This window comes from Aptenodytes patagonicus, chromosome 7 (assembly GCF_965638725.1).
Source record: "Aptenodytes patagonicus chromosome 7, bAptPat1.pri.cur, whole genome shotgun sequence".
In the NCBI taxonomy this organism is placed as follows: domain Eukaryota; kingdom Metazoa; phylum Chordata; class Aves; order Sphenisciformes; family Spheniscidae; genus Aptenodytes; species Aptenodytes patagonicus.
Window position 1 is genome coordinate 4,659,674 of NC_134955.1, and position 27,784 is coordinate 4,687,457.

The 27,784-nt window shown below is 39.6% G+C and overlaps 1 protein-coding gene across 7 annotated transcripts in view; it reads left to right on the forward strand.

The window, feature by feature from the left end:
* The window catches only part of NAV2 (neuron navigator 2), a 241,580-nt gene that overhangs the window by 94,749 nt on the left and 119,047 nt on the right, over window positions 1–27,784 (forward strand). For 5 of the 7 annotated variants that reach the window (XM_076343813.1, XM_076343814.1, XM_076343816.1 and 2 more), the window contains exons 5-7: window positions 7,416–7,683; window positions 9,223–9,291; window positions 12,544–12,701. In XM_076343813.1, coding sequence (XP_076199928.1) covers window positions 7,416–7,683; window positions 9,223–9,291; window positions 12,544–12,701 — 495 coding nt within the window. The remainder of the gene's footprint in view (window positions 1–7,415; window positions 7,684–9,222; window positions 9,292–12,543; window positions 12,702–27,784) is intronic. The other 2 variants (XM_076343817.1, XM_076343819.1) reach the window with 1 other exon arrangement.

A 27,784-nucleotide genomic window follows, 5' to 3' on the forward strand; every position in this document is an offset into this window, starting at 1 on the left:
AACAAAAAAGAAAAAGACATTCTGACCTTGAATTAATCACTCTGCTTTTGAAGAGCACCAGAATTTTTCTGAAACCCAAACGTGACTCAGCGTACTATATTCCTTTATGCCAGTACCTGATATATGTCAGAATGTATGGTCCCTTTGGGCTCAGAAGCCGTTTAACTACTGTCTTGTTAAGAGATCAAACAGATTTCTGTCGTCCTCAGCACCAGCTTTCACTTATACTTTCATTTAAATACGCTGGGAAAGCAATTGGGTTCGGTAGCTGCTAAAGCAAACTTTGAATATATTATACGACATCTCCTTCAGAGCTTCACAGAACAAATAATTGGATGTGTGGCGTCAGGTGAAACCTTCAGTTAGATTTGGTGACTCTTTGCAAACTTAGTTTTGAGGGGGTTATATCATCAAATCATGCCCGTACGTTTACTTGCGTGTGAATAATTGCCTGTATGTTTAAAGCTGTGTTTTCTTCCTCTGAAGGAATCCTATAGCTCGAAGAAGGAGGGCAAGCAAGGCTGTGTAGGTGTGGTGGGCTGACCCCGGCCGGGAGCTAAGCACTGGAGAGAATAGGAAGAGCAGAAGTGAGAAAATGCATGGGTCAGGATAAGGATGGTTTAATGAGAGAAGGAAAGAGGAAGAGAAAAACAGAACAAGCGATGCAAAGGCAATCACTCGCCACCTCCCACAAGTAGACAGATGCCCAGCCAGTTTCCAAGCAACCCCTACCTCCCCAACACCCTCCCGCCACCCACCTCAGTTTTCATTACTGAGCATGACGTCATACGGCATGGGATAACCCTTTGGTCAGTTGGGGTCAGCTGTCCAGGTTGTGTCCCCTCCCAGCCCCTTGCCCACCCCCAGCCTGCTCGCTGCGGGAGGGCAGGGTGGGGAAAAGAGAAAGCCTTGACGCTGTGCAAGTATTGCTCAGCAATAGCCAAAGCACCTGGCGCCTTACCAACACTGTTTTAGTCACAAATCCAAAACCCAGCACCGCGCGCTCTGTGATCGTGATTTGAAATCTTAGCTGAAACACACTTTCCCTTATTGATGGTAAATGATGTTTATGAAATGCATTCCAGACAGCCGCTGTGGATGAACTTTATGGTGAAACCATCGTGTACACAAGTTTTATATATGTACGTTACATTTAAAAAATACTACAAAATTATAAAAACTTTCATAAAATTACTATAAAATTAAAGCTATTACTTTTTAAAACTGTTATTAAAAATTACAATTTACAATTATGTTTTGACAATTTGGAAAATAGCTTAAAGAATTCCTTGCTGTCCTCAAAAGATAGCCCCCTACCTCACCCTAGTCTATGAGATCTTACAAGCCACTTGAAAATGTTTATTTGAAATGTAATTTCACGAAGTTTGAGGTGGTTTGTAAGCGGGGAAAGCAAAGTAGCAGATATTTAGTACACGTTGTTCTAACCTGCTGTTACCAGAACTAATAGGAGAAGAGGGGGCTGAAGGTTAGCTGTCTTCTTCTGTGGTGTGTCCTTAAGCTGGGTTAGAACACCAATAACAAATATTTTCCTCCAAAGAGAAGCTTTAATATTGTCAGCCCAAGTACTGCCTGCATTATATGCCTTGATAGCTCAGTTATAATCAGAAAGATTCTCATGTCAAGAAAAGAAAGTATGAGCTAAAACTTCTAAAAAAAGCTTGTTTACCAGGAAATGGTTACAAAGTAAATGCAACCGAGTCCCTGGTAAAAGCCAATTTCCACCTTGATGTGATACGTAAATATTGTAAAAATGTAATAAACTTCACATTATTTACCTGTCATGATACAATGCAAAATCTAAGAAAAATAGCAGATTAGTTAATGGGAAGACTGTCTCTGTCTGCAAAGTTGGCAGCGTAGTGTTGTTCACGCCGGGGAAGGGACAACATGAGTAATGTTCATTGCTCTCCCGCCAAAACAACGCGACTCAGCAGGATATAGGTTATCCCGTGGCTTCTGCCGATTTTGTATTTCTTCCTTTCTTTTATACTGTCTAGGAATTAACATATTAAATCATACGGAAGCTAAGAAGAGACCAGTAATGTTGGCTGCCAACATAGGAATGAGAACATTTACTGGCTCCACCACTAACATGGAAGGAAAAGTGACAGCTAGAGAGGGGGAGGGAAGGAACATTTTTTGTAAAATGACATTAAAAGACCTGAATTCAACAATAAATTCAATTTCTGTCCTTAGTCACTCCTTAACTGGGCTGAGAAAGGAGGCTGAACAAGAGAGAACACGGAATCACTTAAAATTGACCGTAACCAAACAAGCCAGTGTTTCTGCGCAAGTTGCCAAGACCTGTTAGGTCAACTGCAAATAACTTTGTTTACTTCACTGGCAGATCCCCATCTAGGAGGAAGGAGAAGATTGTGATTGCTTCCAAATGGGAATAAACATTGAAGTCTCTCCTGGGTTGCTTGAGAACACATATTTTTCAACAGTGCAGTTTTAGTGTGGAGGGAAGTTAATGATTCAAAACTGGAATTTGGATGACTCCTAAATGTTGAAATAATTTGGGACTTCATGTAGCATATCCTTCCAGTATTAAAAAATCCAGCTTTGATAGGTGCATGCCACTTAGACATAGTCTTTTTTTATGGATTTATACAGTGAAGATGCTAAGGATCTGCAATCACTGATGATGATCGTACTATGCTAGACAGGCCCCTCCTTCCCCAGCAATGTGGAGCCCTTCTCAAAGATTCTTAAATCCTAAAATCTCCATTTGTAGTTACTAAAGAAAACTATGGGGGATGCTGGAAAATTCTTTTATCTTCTTGCTGCAATTTTTTATTGTCCATCGCTTTGAGCTGTCTCTCCATACCCGCGCCCTTAAACTTGTTTCCACGCTGAGCTGGGTTTTAGACTCCTGGAACTGCAGCTGCCCAGCTAAGCTTGCCCTCCTTCGCACAATATCTCCTCGCTGCCAAGATTTTTAAGATTATGGAGAACGTAAATGTGCAGTAAAAACTCAAATTGATGTCATAGATTGCAGCTGCACCTCTTCTGGCTGACAGATTGGCTGGGTAACGATCAGCTGAGCAAATCAAGAAACTATAAAGCGATGAAAGAAAATGTCTCACTAGACTTTGGAACAACCACGATTCAGCTTGGGCTTTTGCCTCTAAAATGACATTCATGCTTCTGTAGGTACATAAATTTCAGTGTGCACACTCTGCAGTACTGCAATTCATCCATTTTAGGTCCTTTCCAGTGTCAAGGTGGAATTTTTGTTTCCGCAGCACAAATATCCCCCAGCGCTTTTTTAAGCATACCTGAGTAGGACACTTACCATGCTGCCAAATTTTGATGATGCCACACTGAGTACAGTTATGTACAGTCTTCCAAAAAATTACTCTTTAATTATCAAAAAATGCTTGCAGATCTAGCGTGTGTGGTGGGAATTAATTCCTTCTGGCATTTCCCTTCATCATTTCCCATCATCCCAGAGCTGTTTAGGTAGCTTTGGATCTCTAAAGTCAGCTTAGAGGCCAGCCAGCCTAGAGCATGTGCTGACTGAGGTTGAGTCTGTCTGTCTGTACTTCGTGATGTGTCCTGGATCAACTTGTGAAGTATATCTGCTTCTCGACATTTTGTCTTAAATTCAGACCTGCGTGTAGTTACTTTGGCCTTTTCTCTCCTCTCCCATCATTCACTGTGGACAGAATTTCCTGATTTTTTTCATTTTGTTCTGTTCAGCAGACCATCTTGTCTCACCTCTTAAGTGAGCTAAGAAGGGTTGATGGGGACTGCATGCAGAATCCCTCAGTGGTCAACCATAAGAGGCTAGTGCAAAGCGACAGAAGCAGACACCCACTGTCTCCAGGGGTGAATAGTATGTATATATGTGTCGTGGTTTAACCTCAGTCGGCAACTGAGCACCACACAGCCGCTCGCTCACTCCTCCCGCAACCCCGGTGGGAGGGGGGAGAGAATTGGAAGAGCAGAAGTGAGAAAAACTCGTGGGTTGAGATAAAAACAGTTTAATAATTGAAATAAAATAATAATAACAATAGTAACAATAATAATGATAATATACAAAGCAAGTGATGCACAGTGCAATTGCTCACCACCCGCTGACCGATGCCCAGCCAGTCCCTGAGCAGCGGCCCCCCCGGCCAGCTTTCCCCCAGTTTATATACTGAGCATGACGTCCCATGGTATGGAACGTCCCTTTGGCCAGTTTGGGTCAGCTGTCCTGGCTGTGCCCCCTCCCAGCTTCTCGTGCACCTCCAGCCTTCTCAGTCGGTAGAGCATGGGAAGCTGAAAAGTCCTTGACTAGTGTAAGCACTGCTCAGCAACAACTAAACATCGGTGTGTTATCAACATTGTTCTCATCCTAAATCCAAAACACAGCACTGTGCCAGCTACTAGGAAGAAAATTAACTCTATCCCTGCCGAAACCAGGACAATATGACAGCCCTATTTTCTGGGAGGATAGGTGCAAGCTAAGGAATGTGCAGTGATTCTTTATTTGTACTCCTGCTAGCCACTTTGGCTAACCGGTCTACTCCATGTAAACTAGTTCTGTTTTTTCTAGTCCCATGTGCTTTACAGAATCAGCTACAAAATAAGCTTTACAGATGCAGATGCAAACAAGCTTGACTAAGTGATAGACTATTTTTCTTCTTCACTGGTTTGCTTTGATCTGTATTCTGTACATAATGAGTAATTTATGATTTGCAGAAATTTCGTTCTTTACCTTTTCTTTGTCCTGAACTTATTTTTTTTTTTTTTTTCAATTTCCATCGAGTCCAGTGTGTTTTTGTGAAGACAGAGAAGGATGATTGGCAGGCTGCAGTGGTGGAAGTTCCAGCTGTAGGTGAACCACGCAGCAACGCAGATATTCCCGTACGGAAATTTCCAAAGGGCAGATTTGTGTGGATTCTCTGAAAACCAAATTCCAGTTTCCCCTCAAATGTCTAGAGTGTTTGTTTCAGATACACAAGACGAGTAATTTTGGGATCCAAATTTAAAATGGGTGGGCGACACGCCTGTTCTTATTTAAGTTAACACGCGTGTTTAAGCTGACGCATGGACTGGAGGGGACTTCAAGCAGGAAGCAGTTGAGACTGCACTGATGGGCAGAGCGCAGTGAGGTTGAAGTACTCTTTGAAATACTCATGTTGTACAAAGTGCAGGGGCAAACTGCCAGGTGAATTACCTCAGTCTGTCTTCAAGATAAGAGAAACAAAACTACCTCTGAAAGTCCCGTTTGAAATATTTTGCTTAAAACCCAGAGGGAAAGAGACTGCTGCTTTTGAAACTCATTAAAGGTGTTTTTCTTTTGATTATTGTGTTTTGGTCACCTTAGAAAAATGTCAAAAGCAGGTTGTTGTTCTGATAAATACAGCAGAAGACAGACAGACATAGAAAGCAACAGGTTTCAGATGGGGTTATTGTTATAACCGCCTCTCAATTCACATTGAAATCAAGTCCTCCAATTGCATATAGCTTTGCTAAGTTTAAACACGCAGACCCATGGTAATTTCTTTTATCTTCTGGCCCGTATTTGTGCAGTTAAGCTTCCCAGTGCCTCTGGCTCTGTTTAGTTATGCTTCGGCCTGTGATTAAGTGCTGCTTTCCTTACAATTCCCATGAGTAATTTCAGTTCTTTACTGAAGATAAGGAGATCCTTTTTACTGTGCTTTGCTGTCTTTTGTGTCTGTTTTACTTTATTGTCTACTTCCATCGCGTGTCCTCCCTAGCTAAACACAGGCAGATTAGAGAAGGAACCTGCCCGGTGCAGATGCTGATGGCAGTGGGAGGAGGCTGGGTTTGTGGCAGGGCACTGCATGGGAGCAGGAGCGGACTGGGAAAAGGGGGAACAGGCAGGGTTCATTGGGACCCCACTGTCCAGGAAGAGACTAAAATTGGCTAAGAAAACAAAGGAAGACAGAGAATGGCTGCTGAAGGGCCCTGGGATTGATAATCATTTAAACAAGGGAACAGGGGCAGTGATGGGAAAGAGCAGTGGTGGAGGGGCCAGACTGCAGGGAGGAAAAAATCGGTAAGGAAATTTAGTCAAGAAGTAGGAGAGGAAAGGAAAGGAACGTCCTGGGCCTGGGTGATGACCAGGACCACTTAGATAAGGTCTAGGAGTTGCTGAGGAGATGGTCGTGGGCCAAAACAAAATTAAGGAAGAAAATAAATTAGATTAGTGGCTAGCAAGAAAAGGTAGATTGAGGCACGGGTAGACAAGGAGACCAAAGCTGGAAGCTGGTAGAGAAAGGGGAGCAAAATTTTTAAGCCGTGAGCCTGAGATTTGCTGGGTAAAGGGCTTGGGGTTAAGAACAGAAGATTTTTACACAGCAAAGATGAGCAATACGAGCAGAAATGTGGCTGGGAGAGGGAATAAAGGGTAGAGCAGGGCCCATTACAAAGTCAGAACAACCTTTCAGCCAGAACTGGGAACAGAAATTAAAATTCTGATTCTCACTTTTGTGCTTGGCCACTGTCTTGACACGTACCCTTTTCTTCCCCTCTGGCACTAATCTATGTGGAGGGATTTAAAAGCATAGAGCAACAGTAAGTTTTATTAGTTCAGGTGTTCTATACAGTGCATGCAAAAGTTCAGCTGTTTGATGTAGCTTTTTTAATTCACTTTTTTAATTTAGGAAATTAAACATGCTAAATAATTGTGTCATGGTACATTATTAAGGTTGTCTGCAAGACTGACTTGGCGCTTTTGCATATTAATTATGATACAGCTGTTAACTGCATGTTCTGGTACATGTCTTTATCTTTGTACTTCTGTTTGTTTTTACATTTTTGCATTTGATATTGCACAGAAGAACAGGATGACTTTTAGGAATTGAAACGTTTATGCATTCACTGTTAAGCTATCTTTAGGTACGTAGGGTATCCATTCTTTATTAGCTTGTGATAGTATCAAACTGGTAATTATCTGTTTTAATACAGCTATTTCACCCAATAATCATTTTTGCTAGTGCAAAACTTGTATCAGATTTTCTTAGTGGAAACAATTAGTCTGATATTCCAGAAATGACAGTATACTGTGTGATAATTGAGTAATCACTTACAGTGTGATGTTGTTAATACACTTCTTGTGGGGTTTTTCTTTTGGTTGGTTTGGTTACTTTAGTTTAAAGGAACTATCTTTTTAAGCACACTGGCGTTAACACGCAGGCTACAGCAGAAGTGGAAGACATGGTGCAGTCACCGCAGGGGAGAAATTAGTTCTTTATTTGTAGTTGGTGCTCACTGGTAATCAGCTGTAATGCCGATTAGATGTGCAGAAAGCCTGTCATATCCTAAAGGAATTGAGTTCAGACCGCGTTATGAAGAGTGCAGTGGCTGACCCGCTGTACTGTCAGCGAGGAACGACAACTGGTGGCTGACGAGTGATTCTGAACATTGCCTTACAGAAATCAGGAATGGGAATCTAAAGGCCATCTTGGGCCTCTTCTTCAGTTTATCTCGATACAAGCAACAGCAACAGCAGCCACAGAAACAGCAACCACACCACCATCCATCCCAGCAACCTCCCCCAGTGTCCCAGCAAGCAGGGCCTCCATCCCAGTGCCAGGTCGGGGTACCGCAGCAGCAGGTGCCAGCTTTGCTCCAGACTCCGTGCCAACAGCCCCCGCAAGCTGCGCAGCATCAGTTCAAAGCACAACCAGAAATGCAGTCAAGGTGGGGAAATTTCCTTTAAGTTGGTTTTTTTCATTGTTTATTTCTTTTTTTCTTCTTGCTAAAGGTCTTCAGAAGCCAAAGAAACTTCTTTCCTTAGTTCTACTCTAGAATAAAGAGTGTGTTGGAAATTGAGTGCTGGGTGGCAATTGACTTCACGCCTTTGGAAATCAAAACAGATGTGCTTAAATATGTTCTCAGTGCTGGAAATATGCAGTTCAATGGGTGTAAAATACCTGCTAGACCAAGTAACCACGGTATTTTATAAGGACATTTTTCCCAGTATTCCTTTTGCTTCTTTCTACTTGCAAACCACGTATATCATTGCCACTACAGAATATATGCCTTGGGCACGTGAAAACCGACTTCGGTTCTAGTTTACAAGAATTTCAGTCCTAAGAAGTGGAAGGCTCTGACAGTGGTAAAAGAAATAGAGCTCATCACGGCTGGTGACAGTCAAAATCAAATCTAGGCTTATTGGTCAAAAATAATATGCTGCTGGCTTACATGAAAAATAATTTTCGCAACTGGTGTTTGTTGATGCTCCTAGATCAGAATACAAATAAGTAGAGAGAATCTTGGTCCCTTGAATGTCTTTAATCCTAGGGGTGCTCTTTCCAGGTTAGAATAAAAGCAATTTATGAAGGCAGTACTACCGGGGATGCATGTACGGCCTTCTGCTTGTCTGACCCTTCCACTGCTAAGAGAGTGGGGGTTTTAGTGGGCATAAGTGGGCAGGATTAAAGGCTGAAGCCATAATTGCACAATTACTCAAGTATGAAGGCTTTTTTTTTTTTTTTTAAATATCTCAAATTAAGTTAAGGCTTATTTGTGTTAAAATAACACATATTAAGGTGAACACTAGCTTAAGTGCTGCTTTATGAGGAATATAAACAGTTTAAATGAGGCCTTCCAAGTGAGACTACTGAGAGCTTATTTGGTTTTTGCTTATGTCTTTCTTCATGAATCATGCTCGTTTTGGGTGTAAACAATATTTTTGTATAATTGAAAAACACAGTGTTGCTACAGCATATATAAACTTGTACAGGAAATAATTACTGTAAAACAAAGATGTATTTGAACATATTTCTGCAACTTTTCTGTCAAAAACATGCAGAGATGCATGGTACCATTTGAATATTGCTGTGATATTTTCAGTCCATTGTGCGCATTGTGCTGGGTTTCAAATAATTTAAAAATATGTAACCCGAAGGTCTTAAATGTCATGTTTTCTTAGTATATACCAAAGTGAAATTGCTCAGAATCTGCAGAAAAATACATATAATAAAAGACCGAGAAAGAAAACAGTAATAAAGTTGGGGTTTGCATGCAGAATTGCATGTTCATTACTCTATAAAAATTAATTCATTTCAGATTTTGGGAGTTTTGACATACAAGTTATACTTAGGCAAGAAGCTTTTTTTTCCTGTGAAATTCATAAAAACTCTTTCCTCCCTAAAGCTAGTTACTAAGTTCACTGGCTTAAAAAAAAAAGTTTCTTTGTTCAATGTTATCTTCCGCTTTTTCTTTCCTGTCATACAGTGCATCTCCCAGGGACCCATCCCAAAGCAAAATCATCCGATTCACTCTTGGTCAGAAAAAGTCTTCTAGGTTAGCATTTCTTCATCTTCTGCAAAGCATGAATAATCCTTTTGCAATATTTCTGGATGCATGTTTAAGGTTCCCGTTGAAAATATTTACCTCCTTGTTTGTAACTAGGCTTTTTACAAACAGCTGAAACGTGGAAGTGTTAGACGGATTTTAATTTTTTTCTTTTTTTCAACGTGTCGAATGCATTTTGGCCCGCAAGAAAATAATTTGGTTTTCTTGTCCTTATGAGCTTCTGCTTTTGAGAACAAAACATGGTTCTGGAGTTCTCTCCCCACTGTACACATCTGTATTAGTTGTATTTAGATCTGTATCACTGAAGCTAGCGTCAGGCAAGTGTCTTAGCTAGTAAGGAGAGCATCACATGCACCATGTGAGCCCAAACAGCACCGTGTGGGTCTGTCTCATCAGAGCTCCGGCACTCCCCAGCGCTCTGAAGCTGAGCACGTCTAATCTCCCTGAAAATGATTCATAGGTATTTCCATCAATTTTTTTCCTGAACCCCAGCATGACTTGCATGCCAGCTTGTGTGCCCATCTCATCTTGGTGATCATAAGGGTTGCTGTGTTATTAAAGTGGTTATTAATCATGTTTACTTTTACTACTATAATATATTGAAATGTTTTACTAGGAATTTTTATATAGTTATACATTGGTAAACTATACTATACCATTTTTGCTAAGCTTGTGAACTGTTACTAATGATTTTTATTCAGCTTGGCAAGTTTGTATAGATTGTTAGTTCTGCTATATACTTTGGATTTATTTCCCCCATCTTATTTCTTCTATGACAACAGTGAAGGTCTGCAGTATAACACCTGTTAAAATGTCCCATGTTTCCTTTTCAATTTCTCTCTTGATCTTAATTACGGCTTGACAATTTGTATTTGCCTCGAAGAGGTGCTGAAGTGCAGTAATGGAGAGTATTCTCCGAGCTCAGTACCTTGTCTCCAATAGCAAGAAGCTAGAAACGTCTCCCTGAACCTATTTTTTTTTCCCCTAGATTTCACAGGCACTGCTGTGAAATATCTTGGCCTAATACCAAAAGCAGGAGCTTAAAATCAGTCAGTTAAGCTACCGGGGGGGAAAAAAGTCTAAGAGAAATGATATCTTCTTCAAGAGTGTTTTTAGCACGTATGTTTTTTATTCTCGGTATGTTTTTATTGGCAGTGACAATACTGTCTTGAATCGAAAACTTGTCATTTCTTGAGTGGTCACATGGTTTGAGTAGCTTTATTTACTTTAAAAAGTGACAGATTTGCAAAACCTGTGTGGGCGTGTGTGGGGAGCCTTTTCTTACCCATTGGTAGAAGAACATTATCCCTTCCCTCCTGCCAAGCCCTGCTAGAAAACTCCCCTCCCAGTACCGGGGGCTCTAGCAGCCTTCCTGCAGTGGTTGGCCCGTACTCACAATGTTTTATCACTGGGTAGAAACTTTCAGCTGAGGTATCTTGTGCATCCTTCCTACCTGTAGGAAACCTAGCTCGTTTCCTATTAAGGAAAACAAACTCTTAATGAACTTCCTTGTCATGGTGACTTCCAACTTCTGAAGAACAGCATTTGTCCCTGGTTTGCCTCTGCTTCTTCCCGTGTAGTCTCCTCTACAGTGGATGAAGCATCTCTGGGGTGTTCTCATTTACACCTTGCTGCAGCGATGAGTATGTACAACTTTCTAGCACCCCCCAGTGTTGAAAAAGGCTGGATAAATTGAGGGGCTCGTCTAAAAGGCTTCAGCAAAGTCAACCTCAGAACCATGATGTGCTGTGCCGGATCTGTGGTGGTTTGAGTTTGTAAATTAATTTTTGGTTTTGTATTTGAATGGTGCCCTTATGTCTTACCCTCTTTTGAGCTTTGAAAGCATGTGCATGCAGCTGCTGACATTTTTGCTCTTTTCCTTTATGTTTCTTTTCATATTTCCGATTTCTTCACTGGTCTTGGAGAAGTCAGTTTATTTAGGAAGCACTGCCAGACTCCTTCCCTGGCTTCTCTTCCTTCCCATAGGCACAACGGCGATTTGGTCGGTTGCATGCCCATTCTCTCTGACAACTGGGCCTTCTTCATTTTAGCCTATTATTGGCACAAGTTATTTAAGACAATTACTTTTTTGTGTTTTATGTAAAGAAGTTTTAAAGAGATTCTACTGTACAGAAGGTACAGAGACGGCAAAGAGTGTTCCCTTTCATTGCTACTGTAGGTGACATGAACTGGTTCTATCTCTTAGACTTTAATGTGGTATCCTTGCTTTTCAAAACAGTGAGCTGTTTCACTAACTCTCTCCAGAATGCAGTTTGAGCAACTACCAGATTTTTCAATTTTTAATATTTCATCTATTTGGAGTGTAGATATATGTGCTCCTTAGTGCACAAAATACAGTGCAAACATGGAAACTTTATGTATGAACTTTGACTTTGAAGGACTCAAGCACACATATTGTTCTGAGATGTGATGCCAGTGGTTTTCCTAATTCCGTTGGGCTTTGTAGAAGAGTCTTCCCCCTCCCCTTTTGCCTGAAAAGCATGAAAGTAGTATCCCTCCCTGTCTTTCTTACTCCAGAATTCTAACTACGTTTTTTTCCTAGGTAAACAGCTAAATCTTGTAAATACAGGCTACGGTAAGGAAATGCTGGATGAGATTGACCCAGTTTAAACCAGGGGCTTATACCAGCTCACAGATAATGTGGTTGCCCTAAGAGGGGGAACTTAAGCTTTGTGTGATTTTTATAGGCTCAAATAATTAAACCAAGTTAAAGTTTTGCTGGGCTTGGCTGCTAGGCTTTGTAGCTTTCAGAGCAGAGATGTGATGTGCTTCTCTACAAGGGAAAAGGCAGCCACGTTCTGTCTCATTGTTATTTCCAAAATAAGGGTAGCCCTTATGTGTCCAGCATATAATATAAATGTCCAGCAATCTGGTTTAAGAACAGTAGTGTCTCACTTAGTCTTAACCTTGTACCAGTGGTATTGCTCCACTGAATTTACTTGCAACTAATTCTGAGTCACAAGATTTATGGCAAGTGACCATTAATTTCGGTTCAGGGTATTTTTTTCTGATGTAAACCAATTCAGACTGTAGCTTGTTTCCCATATGTTTTTCATCTAGGATGATTTTTTGATTTGTTCTTATAAAAGAACAAAGACTGTTATGAGTATATACTTGTGGTATTGATCCTTTTCTTTTCAGCTTATGCATGGTATTCCATAGTTCCTTTCCCAGAGCACTTTTTAAATATATTTAATCATATTGTAATTCTTTCATCAGACTTCCAGGCCCCACCACGAGGGTGTCCGCTGCAGGCAGTGAGGCCAAAGCTCGTGGTTCTATTAGTGCCAACAATCGACGCAGCCAGAGCTTTAACAATTACGACAAATCTAAGCCTGGGCTTCCCCCTCCAACACCAACAAGTAACAATGACAAAGGTAAGCACCTGAGATTTTGGCATCCTCAGATTTTTCTTAACAGTGGCTTCGTTCGGGGGAAATTGAATTTTCCATTAAGCTCCAGAAGTTGTAAGACTATGTCAAAGCTGTATGTTGTAAACATGACATTTACAGTCCAAAACCCAGCTGGCTTTTCTTGAAAAAGGTATAGTCCTACTTTACTGTAACTGAAGATGTGACTTACTGTCCTGAAGGTACATGCGAAAAATAGCTTCGAGAAAAACTGGCACTGGTAAAACACGTTTTTCCATTTTGCTTCAAGCACAGATAAGGGGGAGTGAATTAATCAAAAAATAAGACATTTTGATGAGTAGTTTGGCGGGAATGCAAAATGACCACTAAAGAATTCTTCAGTGTTTTTATATGATAAATAGTACCATTTGCTTGCCTTTCCTCCACTGTTGTGGAAGATCCTTTAAGTTACCAAAGTACATGATTTAAATCTGATTTTAAGAATCATATAGCGTAGGGTTTGAAGGCAGGAACATGTTACAGTTTTATAAATGTTGCAGTGGAACCGTGTCTATGGCAGTGCATCAGAAATGCTAAGCACCCTGTTCTGTCTGAAGAGCTGCTTTTTTGAATGACATTGACTGACTTTGTGTCCATTCACTAAGCTAGTCATCCGACAGCATTCAGTAGCTTGAGTTTGCAGCACTGAGCTCTATAACGCAGCATTTACCAGCGGAGTTTTGGGGGATGTGACTGGTGAGAACTGAGCAAATCACTCTAGTCTGATACGGTCAAATTGTTGGCGTAGGCTGGCAGCTAATTCTGAATCCTTAACAAAGTCATTGCGCTTACAAAGATAGATCAGCATTGGATTTCAGTACAATCTTCTTGCAGTGACTTGGCAGTCGCACCCTTTAGGCTCAAGTCTCCTTGATGTATGTGCATGACTTCTATTAACAGTAATGAGGATTTTGCTTGAGGGAAAAATACTGGTCTGGTTCAGCTTGCCTGTGGTTCTCATGCTTGTTTCTTTTCAGGAAATTGTGTTTTTCCTTCCCTAGAAACTTGTCCTATGACTGCATGTCATTAGATTTTGGAATATTACCCCATCTAGCCATTACAGCCCAAAACCTCATCTTGTAATGATGGCAACGGAGGGTCCTCAGCATCCTCCACGGACATTCTGAATCACCCTGATCAGACCTTGTATAAGAAGAAAATTACATTCACAGCTGGATAATATAATTATTATAATTATATTATATTATAATATATAAGCATAATATGCTAATAAATTAGCAGCATACTACCTTGGTAAATCCATGCTTACTATTTTAGAACATACACTATGTAAACAGTAACGATTTAACTGTAACAACAGCATGTAATAGTCTTCTCTAAATCTGAATTAGATCTGGCTTTCAGTTAAAAGAACAAGCTGACAAGTTAGGGCATGAGCAGTAGAAGCGATGAAACCTAGTTTTCCTGTGTAATATCTCCCCGGTCTCCCTCTGTCTCCTCCTTGTCGATACTCTCCTCTTTTGCTCGTGTCCCCTAACTGCTGGACTGGGGAGACGCAGTGTGGGATGTGTCTCGTCTTGACGTGTGCGTTGGTTGGCTAGATGATCCTTACCTGCGTATGGATGGTACACTGTTAGGCTGCATTGAAGAGAGAACTCGAACTATCTTGGCTTTTTCTCAGTTTACCAAGATTACTAAATAAGAAAAAAAAAAAAAAGAGAAAAAGAAGAAAGGAAAAAGAAAAGTCTTCACACATACAGAGATATAACAATAATTTGTCAATTGAGTAACTTAAGTATCAACTGCTTTTAGGCAGACAGTTCTATGAACCCTCATTCCTCATTGCAACCCCTCGCTTCAGAAAGATAAACTAGTTGCTGAAGAAGCATACAAGATCATCTGCTTCCTATGAATGTTACAAATGACTGAAAGAAAAAGGGTTGGTTTTTAGGTTGACAGCCTACATAAGTTGCATTAAATACTCAGAATTTTGCTCTGGTCAAAATTTCCAGTCATAAATTATGGTCTTCAAAAAAAAATAATGAGGGCTTATGTAAGTTGAACTTGAACTTTACTTAAAAATACAATCATGACACAAAGTTGGTCTGCATCCATGAGAAACAAAAGCAGTTGGTCTGACAAATTTTTGGCTTATTTTAAGTTAATTGTAACATTGCCAGACAAAGTTTATTGTCAAAGTGCTAAGACAATTCAAGTTTTCTGAACCATATCCTCTATTTTGCCAAAGGAAATGAGACTTCCATGACCACGTTGTGTTCCAGTCTTGGTAAGTTTTCATCTCTTTACCCAGCACTAGCTCCATTGCGTGTTTTTGGAGAAGGAAATGGGAGAAAGAGAAATCTGCCTGTTTTGGCAGACTGTTTTGGCACGAGTGGTCACTTTGTGACAGAAGGTAGCCCTCAGTGTACATTTGAATAATTTCTTACAAAGTAGGTTGTAATTTTCAGCTTTTATTAATCTGTGGCCTTTCCCTCCAAACGTGAATTGTCTTGTTAGTCAATCGTCTGTGTCTTATGGCAATGAAAGTGCATTAATTGAAACAGAATACATCAGAAATGAAAAGGATAGTAAATGGAGCATGGACGACTAGCTAGCTACTGGAAAATAAATAACCTAGATTTTTTGAAAGATTCCATTAGTCAATTAATGATGAGACCCCTGGTTTTCTAGAAATCTTGGGGAAAGGATTTATGTAACATTGGAAACAATTACACTGTTGCATAAAAATATGAGATTCTTGGATTCATGGACGTTTGTTGTGAGATGCATACGTACTCAGCAAAGGAGTACACATAAAGAGATGCAGGTCTCACTTCCCCACAACTTACGTTGTGTCTTCAGTATTTTGTTTTGCTTTCTCAATCTTGGCGTGCTGTCTGACACCAGTTTCAAGATGTGGAGAAAGGATACGTTTTCTCTAGTAAGGATGCCTTAGACACCTAGTTCAGTCCTATGGACACCTTCTTTGAGGTTAGAGCATGGTAGGTTTAACTTGCTTTTTGGAGTTAGCCCCACAGTTTATATGTGAAATTCCCTTCAAACTTACAGGAATTTCAGTGCCCTCATTTCTCGTGTCATAAAATGGTAACACGGTATGGTACATTTTTTAATTTATTGTCACAGTGATTAGCCATTTATAATTGCAGTAGCATTCTAGGCAGGGTATTTTAATGTGTGTAATTGCTGTTGCAGGCTTTTTTTCTTAAGAAAAATGCAATTAAAGTCTAATTGCATTTTTGGATTGTGGGGAAATAATGAGCCACTCAGGCTTGTGATTTTTGATGTCATCATAATTCCTTCATACAATTGGAGCCTTTTAATTCACTTCTGAATTGTCAGAGTTATTTAGCCCATGCATATGTAAGTATACCTTTGGTTTACTTTCTTGTCCTTTAATATCCTTTAACGCCACAAGCGTACTATAGCATGAAAAGCATCAGCCATCTCCCAACGTCACTACTGAACTCATCTAAATTATCAAAAACATTTCTAAGGAACGTAGAGAGGCAAATGAGCTTTGCATTTCTGTGCCTGTATATAAATTATTAATTACTAGTTATCTTGAGGCTCCACGTTACCATATCCTTCTAATTGTCTAATATGATCACCAAATAAAAAATAGCCAAAATTTTATTTGCATGTGTAATTTAGAATAAAGAAATCTATTTTTTTTGTCCACGGCAAGAAGGAGCAGAACTGTGTCCTAGGTAGTATCAAGAATGAAACTTAAATATTAAAGCATACGACTTCAGTAAAGACTTTGATACAGTAGATTTTCTCATGAATTTTTTTCAGTGTTTTGCTTAGCTACACGCTGAGAGTCTTTTGAGACATGCTTTGAAAGCAGCCTGCAGTTCTGAAAAATGGTGGGTAGTTTTGACTACTTCCATACACCCTCTTATATCCGCTGTCTTCACTGACCTTCGGGCACTCAGTTTTCATTTTGCAGTCTCAAAAATCTGGTAACATTGTATGGGAATATTCTGTTTATTACTTCCTGACTTGCATCCACAGTCCATCAAATCCCTAACCTCATGAAGCTATAGGAAACGTCAACTTCATATGCTGTCTCCGGTATGTTTATGAAGTGATGCAGTAATGTGACAGGCTCACATGCTTTCTTTCTAGTTTTTTCTTCTACTTTGTTCCTAGTATTTTATTTAAAATAATCCTACAGAGGGCAGTAGAAGTCTGTGGGAAAAATGACACTTTTCCTTTGGATTGAACGTTAGGTAAAATGTCAGCAGCAAAAAGCACTACCAGATTTTGACCATTTCCACATGAGATCAAAGGAAATGTTTACTATTCAGATTTATGAAGAAGGCAGTGCTAATAATGCCAGTTTTTTCTTAAATAGGTAGTATTAGGAAAAAAATAGATGCGTACAGATTCATGCACTCAGATGAGATAAATAACTGTTTTAATAGCGGTGTTCTTGCAAACTTACTTGATACAAGTCTCATGAGTGGGTTCTGAAATGAGATCCTGCTGACTCAGCTATAATCCTAGCTCTGCATGTCTCGATTTCCAGGTATGGATATAGCATACAGGCAGGAGAGTAAGAAAAGTGTGTGCTCCTCTGGTTGATGCTCCTTTTCGTTTATTTCCTTCAAATTTTGGGTAATCCCTTTTAACTTGGAACACAGTATATATTTAATCACTGTCTTTTAATATGTAAATGGTAGTCACTGTATTCACAAGGATGCATGGCGACAGGACAAGAGGCGATGGGCACAAGTTCCTTTAGGTGAATTTCTGTCTGGCAATAGGAATAAAATTTTTCGCTATGAGAAGAATTAAACATTGGAGAAGTTTGTCCAGAGAATTGGTGGAATCTCCCTTGCTGGAGGTATTCAGGACTTGCCTTGACAGAGCCCTGGATAACCTCATCTAAGGCCCTGCTTTCAACTGAAGGTTGGAAGGAATGATCTCCAGAGGTTCTTCCTAGACTGTTCTATGATTTCTACAATTTCAATATAAGGTCAGTTTCTTAGAGTGTTAAAATTATACTGGACATTGACTAAACAGTTATCAGTGATTTATTTAAGGGATTCGGGGGGCGGGGGGGGGAAGGCAAAGCAGAATAGAAGTGTGTTTCAGGACTGATAGTTCTACCCATTAAGAAAAACCTCTAGTATTTTTTAAGTGTCCTACATGCCTGCCTTATTTAAATGTTCCATGTTTTCCCTTCTTCTCCGTTGATGCCCAGTTCTGGTCTGTTGTTGCACAAAGCTGTGTGTATTGCGATGTGATGCAGTGATACTCAAAGCAGTCCACGTTATACCCATTACAGGCATATTTACTCTGCTGATACAGCTAAAATACTTCCAGTCCAGGGGGTGGCATAGAGACAGAGGGAAGTACGGGGACCTGCAGATCCCAAAGAGACGGGGTCTCATTGCAATGACAATTTTGCATGAATCAGACCTGTATGGAGCCAGCAGTAAGGGGCTAATATTACTTGAGTCCACCTCTGAGCTCTGGCAGGTATAAAATGACCACGCTTTGATACCTTTAAATGTTATTTCTTTTTAAAATTTTTATTAAGTATAGACTAGTTAAATAGGAAGAGATATTAAGGTATTTCAAAGGACAGTTAAGTAATTTCTTTCCTATAACTTTTTAACTTCGTGTTATCAAAATAGGAATGACTACCAAGTAAATATTAGCAAGGAAATGTAACCTTCACTTCGCTGAGCAAATCAGTCTTATTGGTGTATGGTTACATATGGCAAATGTGTGCTAAAAATATGTGCACTTTATATGTAAGCAGTTATATTTATCGGTACAGTTCAAGAGGGCATGGCGTATCTTGTCATAGCTTTAGTAGGAACGACTCCTCAAAGTTAAATCTATATAGCTGCAATGAGATTTTCACGACTAGACGTATGAGAATCCACGTGGTACTGACTGCTGGAGGTGCACTGCTCAGAAGGGCACTGGGGGATTCTCTAGGGCGCTTGTACGTTCCTGTTGTCTGAATTAGATAGCAGACGTCAATTAAAAAAACAAAACAAAACAGTATTTGTCCAGAGTCAGTTTACAAGGTAATCTTTTATTTCACTGAAGTTGATGCAAAGCATAGTTTTTCATGTCAACTTTACTGTGAAATCCATGTTTGTTTATTTAAATGTCCTCTTATGTAAAGAGTAGAAAATCCTAAATCTGGAACTGAACCGCTTGAAATTTCTCCTCCTAATGACTCAAAGGTTTCATATTAAATCCTGCATTGATACAAAAAGTATGTGGGAATACACTGTTATGGCTTGGTTCTATGCAATACTGAGCTTGTCTTGAGCTCATTGTCGCTTATGGTCGTTTAAAAGTGGCATATTTGAATTATGTCAAACCCTCAGATTCAATTTAAAAACGCTACTTTAGAAATAGAGAGAAAAAATCTCATCCTTATGAGAAGCAAGGCAAGAAATGTGCATAATGAGATCAAAACTCAGAATTCTTGTAGGTAATATCTTGAAGGCTAAAATTTTCAACAGTATTCAAATGGGCTTTGAAAAAGAGGGATGCTGATAAAACATAGAGAAAAGCACTGCATAATTAGAGGTTTTGAAAAACTCCTTTGCAGTTAGATATTTAAAAGGTTAATTTATGTTCTTTGTCTAAAAGAAAGGTTAGTTCCTTGTTATCTACAAGATACCTGTAGGTAGTGACATTTATAGTAATAAGGATTCTTTATTACCTCAATAGATAGCGTACGAGTATCCATTTGTTTGGAATTTGAAATTAGCCCAATTCAGACCACAAACTGGATAGAAATTTTAAGAATGAGGATGATTAGCCATTGAAAGAGATTAAATCGGACATAATGAGTCAAAATTTAGTATTTGCCCAGAGCTGATGTTCAGACAGAGGTTACAGTTTTGGCTCAGAAATTACTGAGTGAAATTCTTTGAACCATGTTATCTTTAAGATCAACTCAGATGATCCTAGTAGTTTTCTTAAATGAAAAATCTTTCATTTAAGCACATGAAAATGGAGGACAAGCCTTCTCCTGTAACTGCACATAACATCAGATTAAATACTTGATGTTCTGAATGGCTGGGTTTGGCTCTTGTACCAAGTACAGGATGGTCAAGTGATGTTGCACAAGCTTCCTCACTGGAATCCTTATGTTCTGTTTAACCTCATGCAGTTTTTCCACTCAAATAAATTAATAATAATAAACAGAGATAAAACCCAGGCTTTTGCCTTTGTGCCAAATAATAGTATAAGAATTAAAAAAAAAAAAAAAAAGGTGAAAAAAGAGCTCTGAGACTTGTAAAGCATGATAGAAATTCCTGTTGGTGAGTTAACTTTTTTTTTTTTTAACCCATTTATAGTAGCATTCCGTGTAGAAGCCTGAATGTGGAAGCGAAGGCTTTTTCTGGCTGCAGGTACAGGGATAGTTACCATGACAGCTGTGGCAGGGGAGCTGAGACATCGGATTCAATTCCCGTGGCATTGAGCCAGCTTGACTCAGGGCTGGCAGAAGGTTACTGGGATGGCCGAGCAGTCGGTCCCTTCCAAGTGGAAGCTATATATATGGCCAGCCTATTCCGGTGCTCAGTGCCGCCTCGTCTTCCCCTTTTCCTGGCCAAAGAAAAAGCCATTCCTTTCGATATTTAATGGTTGAGATGATCAGGATAACAAGTGTTATATTTAAAGCAAACAAAACCACTAGCTGTTTATATTTGGTGATGATCAAGTTGTCAGCTACGGTGTGAACGTTTCAGTGCTGGGCGTGTTAATGACCAACCTGGGCTGATGTGAACTCATTTCAAATGGCTGTTGTCCTTTGGAAGAAAAAACTTTAAATAAGCAAATGTTATTGTCCCCAGTTCATACCAGCTTGATTTGTATCTACAGCCTGCAACCACCTTATAAAATTTTCATCCAACTGTTGGAGAAAATAATAACACTACGGTGTTGGTAAATCAATCTCTTTGGGCCTAAAATAGCAGTTGTCCTCTGTGGTTTTGTCCATTTTAGTAGTCAGGCAAGAGGAGTTATTAGGCAGGGTGGTTTGACTGAGTAAGAAGAGTTAAAATAAAAGCAGGACCTTTAGATTTGGTCTTGCAGGTGGCTTACTGCAGAGCCTGTGCTGTTCAACTTCTTGGTTTTTAAGCACCGAGGAAAGTTCTTTTATTGGTGGTGTACTGAGTAACTCCAGTTTTTGAGGTTCATCAGGGTCTGTGGTTGATTACTCTCCTGTTCAGAAACTGTTTTGAAGTAACAAAGGGTGCTTTTCAGAGAGCCCAGAGGGGACGCTTTCTGTAAACCAATCTGAACACCTCTTGTGATGTCCTCCTGGTCTGTTTAAAAAGTCGTTGTAATGTTGGTAGCTCATAGAAGCTACCAACAATATAACAACATATTCTAACAGTTGTTATATTATATATATATATATAAAAAATTATTATATATGTGTGTATATATATTTAACAGTTGTTATAATAAGTCTTAGCATTTTGAGTGACATCTTTTACTAATCAAAGACTAAATAGTCCTGAAGTAGTCAGGTGCGTGGTATCTCATAGAAGAGAGAGTTAACACAAACCCACACAGTCAATTTGCGAGTGGGAGGACCCCCTGTTTTTGCAGGGCTCCCTGTTGAGTCGGTCACTGCGACATCTGGTGGCACACAGGCATGTTGCTAAGTAAGACAGAAATGTGGAATTAAGCCTGGTATCTCGACCGATGTCTTTTATAGGCAGTATGCTGCTGTGACTTCCGACTGAGGACTCCGATAGACTTCGGCTGATACTGAAAAGGCATTTAGTACAAACTGCCATATCATCACTGAAATTGGTTTTAACTGTGCCGATGGACTAGCACTGAGCCCAGCTCTGTGAGGCTGCTGAGAGAGGGTGAGGGAGAGCTGGAGCGAGGAAGGCTTTTGAAACCAGGAGCAGCAGAAAGATTTAACAGTTCACTAGAGACTAGCATAAATAAGCGGAGTTCCTGAAATGGAAAGATTCCTCTCCTTACCGATGAACAGTGTATGGATGTCAGAAAGCTGGGAAGTGATTTTATAGAATGAAACAGTTGGCTCATGCAACAGATAGCAGTAAGTTAAAGATTTTTTTTTTTTTTTTTGGCAGTTATAACTTTCTTCATGACTGAAAATTGTGTCCGTATAGATTTAGAAAAAAATTCCTTCGTTTGACTTCTTGAAGCAGTTACTTTCACTCCTGTTCTATATCCGTCTCGGTTTTAGCTTTCTTTTTAGGTTTCTCTTTCTTTAGAAAATTGAATTAATTCAATGTTTACTTTTGAAGTGTTGACTTGATAAGACTGTGCAAAAGTCACTAAGATTAAAAGGACTGCAGAAGTGGAAAAGGTTTTATATTTTAAAGAGGCATAAGTCCATAACATTTGAAACCAATTTACCCACACTTTCAGATTTTCACTGGGAAATAAATGTGACTGGCTCGACAAAGTGAGAGTATGATTATTTCATAAATTTCAGTCATTCCATCCTTTAAAAATGTACAAGTGTTTCATCTAGGTCAGGTATGAAGCAAACAGCATATTCTGCTTAGTGTTTAGGATGCTGCCTCTGTGCCCACCTGTGCTGGCAGTCGAGAGGTGCTCTCTGTTTTTACTGACTGACCGTTTTCTCTGTAAGTCAGACTGATGGTAAAATAAGTTCACATAATTTGTCTTGACAAATCCATAACCAGAGTAGTTGGTATTTTCTGTCGTTCTGCTGTAGGCACTACCAAAAAGCAGATGCTGGAATAACCCTATCCAGTTTTCTAAATATAAATTGTATTGAAGGTATTTACCAAATGTTCAGTATGATTTATTTTGCCTTGAATATAGTACAGAGATCATGAATTTGGTGTGGCAAGAGAAAAAATAAAAACAGAGAGAGAAAGGAAGGAGTGTGGATAATCTGAAAGGTACCCTGAGAACTTGGTGGTTTGGTTTGTATTTTCTTCCTGGGAGAATGTCTAGGGTTTTGTTTGTCCCTTAGTCTAAAACTACTTCTGAAACCCTTACACACATTTGAATCATAACTTTGCAGTGTAGATATGCCTTCTGGTTTTAACTCTGTTTAAAGAACTGTGTTTAAAATTACGATGTTTGCAACATATGTTATATATTTATAGAATTGCATCTGTACATAACCAGGGGAGTCTGTGCTCCAACTCTGAAGCAAAATCAACTGTACCTATACCTGAGAGGTGTTTGCTAGTCTGTTCTGAAATGTCCCGTGACAGGGACTTGACGATCTCCTTAAGTGTATCCCTTCCAGTGTCCATTTGGTCTTAAAGCTAGCTTTTTTAAAAAAATATAAAACCAGGATTCTTCTTGGCTAAAAATTAAGCACGTTGTTGCCCTTCCTTGATCTCTGTCCTGTTTATAATAGTCTTCATATATTTGAAGGCTTTCAATGTCTCCCCTCAGTCCTCTCTCTTCTAGACTAAACAACCTCTACTATTTCAACCTTCTTCTCATAGGTTCTTTGTGATAAATCTCTTATATGTCTTCATGATCTCTTCTGGCCGCTCTCCAGTCTGTCAGTCTCTCTTAGAGGGGTGCTTGGGCTAGACACAGCACTCTACCTGATGCCTTACTCTAGCACTGAGTAGGACGGGATAATTACGTTCTCCGTCTTATATATGATACTCGTAATGCATTCCTGAATGACGTTAGTTTTTCCTCAGTGTCACATTATAGAGGTGTGCAATTGTGGCCTACTGTAAGTCCTATTTCTTTTCTGCAGTACTGCTGCATAGCTGATTGTTTGACGTTTTAGATTTAGGCATTCAATTTCTCCTTTCTAAGCACAGAACTTTTCAGTCAACTTCAATGAATGTAATCTTATGGACTCAGTCTGTTTCTCCAATTTACCAAATGTATTAATGCCTCTGTATTCCCCAAACATAAGGTTACTGGTTTATGTCATAAGGTGACCCTCATGAGAGTCATTAGTGTCAAACAAAATACTCATCTTCGGGCAATTGATCTCTCTCTCTCTCCCCCCCTTTCCCCCCCGAGGGTATTGCTTGCATCCTTTCACTTTTCTAATCAAATATATTTTTTTGGAAGGTTGGCTCATCTTAGCGAACCTTTAGCGACAAATTTATGTTGGGTGTGTGCCCATAAAACAGCTTAAAGACTGTCAGAATATAACAAGCAGTATGGGACGTTTATAGGACAAGATACGAGTATGCAGTAAATCATATTTGTGCTTAATTTTACAACTGTTCAACTGGCTGAATTTGGCATTTAAACATATGTCCTCTTTTGCCTAAACAAAGGCTGGCTGAAGGCTTAATCGCAGCTGAAGTGAAGCTTTACAAGACCACAGAACTTTGCCATAGTTGGTATAAGCTTTAGGAATATCTAAAACAAGCCAAAAATGCATTTAAATAAAGTTTTTGGGAAAACAACCTAAAAAAATTAGCCAATGACATGTTCTTGACTGTATAGTTCATGAGGATAAAAATCCTGAGCTTTGAAGTAAAATGTAACCTTGAGAAGAAGCTTCTTGCCCAGTGTACATCTGCGTAGCTGCACTGGAGACAATGGAACCATGTTAATTTATACCAGCTGAAGAGCTGGGCCAGCATTTCTTGGCCTTTGCAGCTCCTAGATGTTTCCTTTTAAAATAAATATTTACAATTTCTTGTAAATTTATTGCTGGGTGAATTGTGCCAGAAGAACAGCCATGGAAACGACAGTTCACTATTAAATCATAGGAAAGTAAACAGCAGTGGTTTACACTTTACAGACTTCTGTAAGTGCCAGCACGTTTCTACCACACCTGTAGAAGCCTCCTCTCCCTGGGTAAGAGCATCGTCCAGCCTCTCTGGTCCCTTCCATTTGTGGCTTCTCTGCTACTGAGCCTTTTGCCTGTTCCTCGTCCATAACCAAATATACCTAAAGAATCTGTGACTGGTGCCAGAGAACTGCCACCACCTCTGAAGCGGCTGATGAGCAGAAAGCCATGGCCCAACCCTTCATTACTGTCATGAATAGTAGATCGTTGGCCTGGTTTGAAAGACCTGCTGCTACAGATTGTAGAGTAGTTTCATTGACCAGAGAGAGGAAATGAAGAAGACCCCAGTATAAAAAGTAATATGTGTCTGTCAGCTGGTTTTAATATAAAAATGTAATAGATTTCTGCATATTTATGTATGTTCATATATAGGTGTAAATATAGGTGATGGTAAAGTATTGGTATTTCTCTATGGTTTGGTTCGACTCCTCTGTTTAAAGATAGGTTATCCATGTTTGAGAATGCATTGGTATTCGCCACTTTACTGTTTACAGCTGAACAGTTGTATGAATTCTCACCGAGCAGAGCAAGACATTTCTGAGTTAAAAAGTAGCTAAGCTTGGCGTATTGACTGATCAATGGGAGTTTTCTTAGGTATTTTTTCCTATTGCCTGTCCCTTCGCTGGTAAAAATCTGCCTCCATTTCTACCTCCATGGTCATTCCGAGCCCAGATTGCAGCCACTACTAACAATCAAAATAGGCCAATGGACAATAGTCCCTAAGTGCAATTCTCAGACCACTAACGTGTATATGGCATATTTCATACAACGTACCTGTAGGAGAGATGTGTTAGATCAAGGCTGCTAAGTGGACATATTGTCCACTCCAGCTATGTATAAAATCTAATGAAAGACTCCGTAACAGCTGCCTGCCTGGAATTCATTAATGCTTTGAATAACTCTGTTATGAGAAATCTTGGGGGATTTGATTGTACAAATAATGAGAAGAAAATGGAGACTAATGAACAAGAATGGTATTTGTCTAGTATTAAATGGAGAGCGCGACTTGTTTTGAATGGCACAGTAAACTTGGTTTCATTATTTTTATGATCATCTAACCGGTACGTGGTTGATAGAGGTCCCTCCAACCTCTTTCTTAGGCAGTCATGTGGACAGCTTTTTGAATTTTACAGTAACTAAACAAAAACAACAAGGAATTCAAGTGTCTTAGTCAGTTATGTCAAGACAATGAGAAAAGGATCGCCTGTGCTCCAGTTTTATTTCCCTTCACCTCAGCAAAAACACTAAGTCTTGGCGACGTAAACCAGTCAACAGCAGAACTGTTGTTCCATGTACTGGAGCTCTGTGTGAATGAAGGGGACTTTACAGAAATGTGGAAGTTGGGTTACTGACATGTCCACGGGCTTCGGTACGGGTTTTCAGAGGTACAACACATCTGTGTGAATACATGGAACTGCTATTGAAGCTACAGAGTTTACAGCACTGGGATTGAAGAAGTAGATACGATGGAAGGAAGGAAAAATATCAAGGAGTAAAGGTAATTTTTGTCTCGTGTTAGAACAAATTAAATCACCCCTAAAGGGAAAGCCAGTGGATTGAAGTTGAAGGAACCGATTCTGCTCAGCTTGGTGAAGTTTTTGTCCTCAGCAAAGCAAAATGTTTCCTATCCGGGCTTTTCTCAGGTTATGCAGAATTTCCCTGTCTGGCAATCTCTGCTTTAAGAAAACGTTTTTGTTGCTTTTTCTTGTGGTCCAGAGTAGAAGAGACAACACAAAGCTTTGGTCATCGTGCGGGTGGAGGCCATGCCTCTTGCCCACCCAGAGCCAGTAAATCAGCCAGTCCCTTCCACCCAGCTGTAGTTCTCTCCGGTCAACAGCGTTACAATCGAAATAGAAACTTCCGTGGGCCAGAAGAATTGTGCTTATTTTGAGGAAGGGCTGTGTGCCAGGTTGCTCTTGTTGGGAACGTTCTGCTCTACCTGCTTGTGGTTTGGATTATGGAAAGATTGTGATTTTTATAGTCAGCTCCTGGCAGAAATGCAGGCATTTCCATACTTCAGGGGTTTGCTGAACACGATAAATCATTACTTGAAGGAAGAGAATAGCTCAGCTAAAAAGCTTTTCTCTGTAGGACTCTTATTTGTAGTAGTTTGAAGGAGAGTCTTCTGGTGGCTGGATGGGAAGGGTCAAGACTCACCAGTTATTCCTCTAGATGGGAAATGAAGCTGCCACACTGGTTTCTGCAGTTCTGACACTATAATGTCATAGAGCAGATTTGCTTTTACTTCCTAAATTAGAATTTGGTTGTGGATTTGCTTTTAGCTCGGTTATCTAATCTGTGGGCTGGACTAAAAGATATTTCTCTTCATGAGAACTTCTTATTTTTCCCATAGCTGTGAAATAAAAAATGACAGCTTGTTCATTCTAAAATGAATAAAAATGCTGTTAAGTTCTTGACCTTCCTAAGGAGAAGTAACTATGAGAACATCCTTTGTCTTTGTGTTGCCTTTCATGCTTATAATGATTGTTTTTGAAAGTTTCCAGTTATAGCAAATCAAAGTCCACTTGCTTAGAGTTAACATGACAAATGATGGGAAATTGCATATATTTTCTCCTGACCTTATTATAACGTAAGCTCTCAAAGACTTCAGTGGAAGAATTAAATCATAAGCCTTCAGACTCTTTTTTTTTTTTTCTTTTCCATCACAAATGGGTAGGTTTGCCGATGCAGTTAAGACTTCGCAGGAGCAGTTGAAATCAGATTTACCCATGCTACAGTGCGTATTGGCATTGGAACTAGACCACCAACATCTTTTTTTAACAGGAACGCTAGGAACAAAATAGATTTCGGGCCAAGATTTGACTTTGAAAAGAGGAAAGCGATCATTATTTATTGTAGACTGTAGCTTGGGTTTGAAAACATTTCTTTTATCATCAGTTTTAGTTAATGCAGGTTGCTGAAGAAAGAAAATATCTCCCTCACAAAGGAACACATGGGCAATAATAAGCTTATTAATTGAATGCATGAAACCTGCTCTCCTTTTCATGAAAGAAGGGCCTATGCTATGCTGAATAAAACTTTCCCCTTTGCATGCTGATGCGTTATCCATGTATTGATGTTACTGCTTCATTAGGAAACCTAGTATTTGAATCTCCATTCTGGCAGCAGAACCCTTTTCGTTTACCAAGACTGGTCTGAGGAGTAAGAGCCAGCAGACTTGTTTGTAAGAAAGAAACAGAGAATCTTAAAAAGACAGAAGTTTTCTTAAGCTGGGGCCATTTTTCATGAGTGTGTTTTATGGTGAGCTTTTTATTTCTTG